Below are 2,576 nucleotides of genomic sequence, written 5' to 3'. Positions count from 1 at the left end.
CTATAAGGTGATGCCCTTTTGGTTGAAAAACGTGGGTGCCACCTATCAAAGGTTGGTTAATAAGATGTTCGCCAACCATATTGGGAGAAACATGGAGGTTTATGTTGATGGTATGCTAGTGAAGGCCAAGAATGTCGCAGAGCTCACCAAGGACCTAGATGAGATGTTCAACACACTCAGGAAGTATAGAATGAAGTTGAATCCAATCAAGTGCACTTTCGGTGTATCCTCTGGGAAATTCCTTGGCTTCATGATCAATTCTAGGGGCATCGAGGCTAATCCTGATAAGATGAAAGCCCTGATAGAAATGAGCCCACCAAAGAACAAGAAGGAAGTGCAATGTCTAACGAGAAGGGTGGCTGCCCTTAATAAATTCATTTCGAGGTTAACTGATAAGTGCCTCCCCTTCTTTAACATCCTAAAAGGGAGCAAAAAGTTCGCTTGGGATGAGGAATGTGAAGAGGCATTTATTAAGCTAAAGGAGCACTTGGGGAAGCCACCCCTTTTGGCAAAACCTCAAAAAGGGGAAAAGCTATACTTATACTTGGCATTGTCTGAACATGCCATAAGCACGGCCTTGGTGAGAGGGGAGAAGAAGGATCAACAACCCATCTATTATATCAGCAAACTGTTGGTGGATGCGGAGAACCGGTACCCTAAAATTGAAAAGTTGGCATATGCATTAGTTGTGGCTTCAAGGAAGCTGAGACCCTACTTCCATGCTCATGCAGTCGAAGTTCTCACTGATCGCCCTTTGAGACAGGTCCTGCATAAACCTGAGACCTCAGGAAGGCTAATGAAGTGGTCGATAGAGTTGAGCCAATTCGATATTGTTTACACCCCGAGAGTTTCCATCAATGGGCAAATGCTGGCAGACTTCATAGTGGAGTTCACCAATCAGCTGAGTGAAGGAAGGAGTGAAGAAGGGGGGCGGACAGTCATGGAAAAGGATCAAGGGGGTCTAGAGGAATGGAGCCTGCATGTGGATGGGGCGTCCAATGAAGGAGGATCCGGAGCAGGTATCATGATGACAGGGCCCAAAGGACACAAGATGTACTGTGCGATCCGGTTTGGATTTGAGGCCTCAAACAACGAGGCAGAGTACGAAGCGCTCTTGGCAGGTTTGTGATTAGCCCAGGAGCTAAAGGTGACATGCCTACGTATTTTTAGCGATTCACAACTTGTGGTGTACCAGGTGAAAGGCAAGTATCAGGCAAGAGGCCCAAAGATGGCTGCATACTTGGAAAGAGTAAAGGGCTATCTGGGACGATTGGTAGAATACAACATAGAGCAAATCCCAAGAGAAAGGAATACCCATGCCGATGCCCTCGCGAAACTGGCTTCCACCAAGGATGGAGATATCCTGGAGTCGATACCCGTGGAATACCTACCTAGGCCCATCATTGTCAGCACGGATGTGCACATGGTTAGCACCCCAAAGGAGTCATGGACTGAACCGATTAAGAGATACCTGGAGAAAGGAACCTTGCCCGTGGACAAAAAAGAGTCCCGGAGGTTGGTGTATAAGGCTACCAGGTACACCTTGGTAGACGGGGTTCCTTACAAGAGAGGGTTCTTGATGCCACTCCTACGATGTGTGGAAGAGGAGGAGGCATTGAAAGTACTGCATGAGATACATGAGGGTGAGTGTGGCAACCATGAGAGTAGACCCTCCACAGCAAGGAAGGCAATGAGGCAAGGGTACTACTGGCCCTCCACGGAGAGAGACGCAAACGACTTCACCAAGAAATGCGACAAATGCCAGAGGCATGCCAACTACACTCGGAAGCCCCCAAATGAGCTAACTAGCATGACCAGCCCCTAGCCCTTCGCTATCTGGGGGATAGACTTGATCGGCGCTCTTCCGGCAAGTAGGGGTGGAGTGAAGTACGTGGTGGTAGCTGTGGACTACTTCACCAAGTGGGTTGAAGCGGAACCCCTTGTGAAGATAACGGCTAAGCATATCACCTCATTCGTCAACAAATTCATTGTCTGTAGGTACGGAGTACCCTACAAAATTATCTCGGACAACGACACCCAGTTTGAGGGGGGGGGGGGGGGGGGCTTCGAGGAATATTGTTGGGGAAGAGGGATAAGAAGAAGTTTCTCAGCAGTAGTGCACCCACAGGCCAATGGGCAGGTGGAGGCCATTAACAGAGTTCTTAAAAAGAACTTGAAAACCAAGCTAGAGAAGATGAAGGGAGCCTGGGTGGAAGAGCTACCAAATGTGTTGTGGGCCTACAGAACCACCCCGCGCACGACCACTGGAGAGACCCCATTCTCCTTAGCATATGGATGTGAGGATGTCCTCCCAGTTGAGATGTAGGTTAATTCCTACAGGATACAGGAATACAGGGACGAGGCCAACCGCGTAGCTCTGGCTGAGAGCTTGGATATGCTAGAAGAGAAAAGGGAAAAGGCACAGATGAGAATGGCGGTATACCAACAGCGCGCGACAAGGTATTACAACTCGAGGGTGCGAGAGAGAACTTTCAGAGTTGGCGACCTGGTGCTGAGAAAGGTACTCCCCAACACGCGAGATCCAGGGGCGGGAGTACTAGGGGCGAACTGGGAGG

General features: G+C 49.3%; 1 protein-coding gene across 1 annotated transcript; it reads left to right on the top strand.

The window, feature by feature from the left end:
* Nucleotides 1-1,228: 1,228 nt before the first annotated feature.
* LOC133821743 (uncharacterized) lies at nt 1,229-1,825 on the top strand. Its single transcript, XM_062253891.1, has one exon. The coding sequence runs from the start codon at nt 1,229-1,231 to the stop codon at nt 1,823-1,825; it is 597 nt and encodes a 198-aa protein (XP_062109875.1).
* The last annotated feature ends 751 nt before the right edge of the window (nt 1,826-2,576 follow it).

This window comes from Humulus lupulus, chromosome 1 (assembly GCF_963169125.1).
Source record: "Humulus lupulus chromosome 1, drHumLupu1.1, whole genome shotgun sequence".
In the NCBI taxonomy this organism is placed as follows: domain Eukaryota; kingdom Viridiplantae; phylum Streptophyta; class Magnoliopsida; order Rosales; family Cannabaceae; genus Humulus; species Humulus lupulus.
This window is presented reverse-complemented; position numbering and strand designations above follow the sequence as displayed.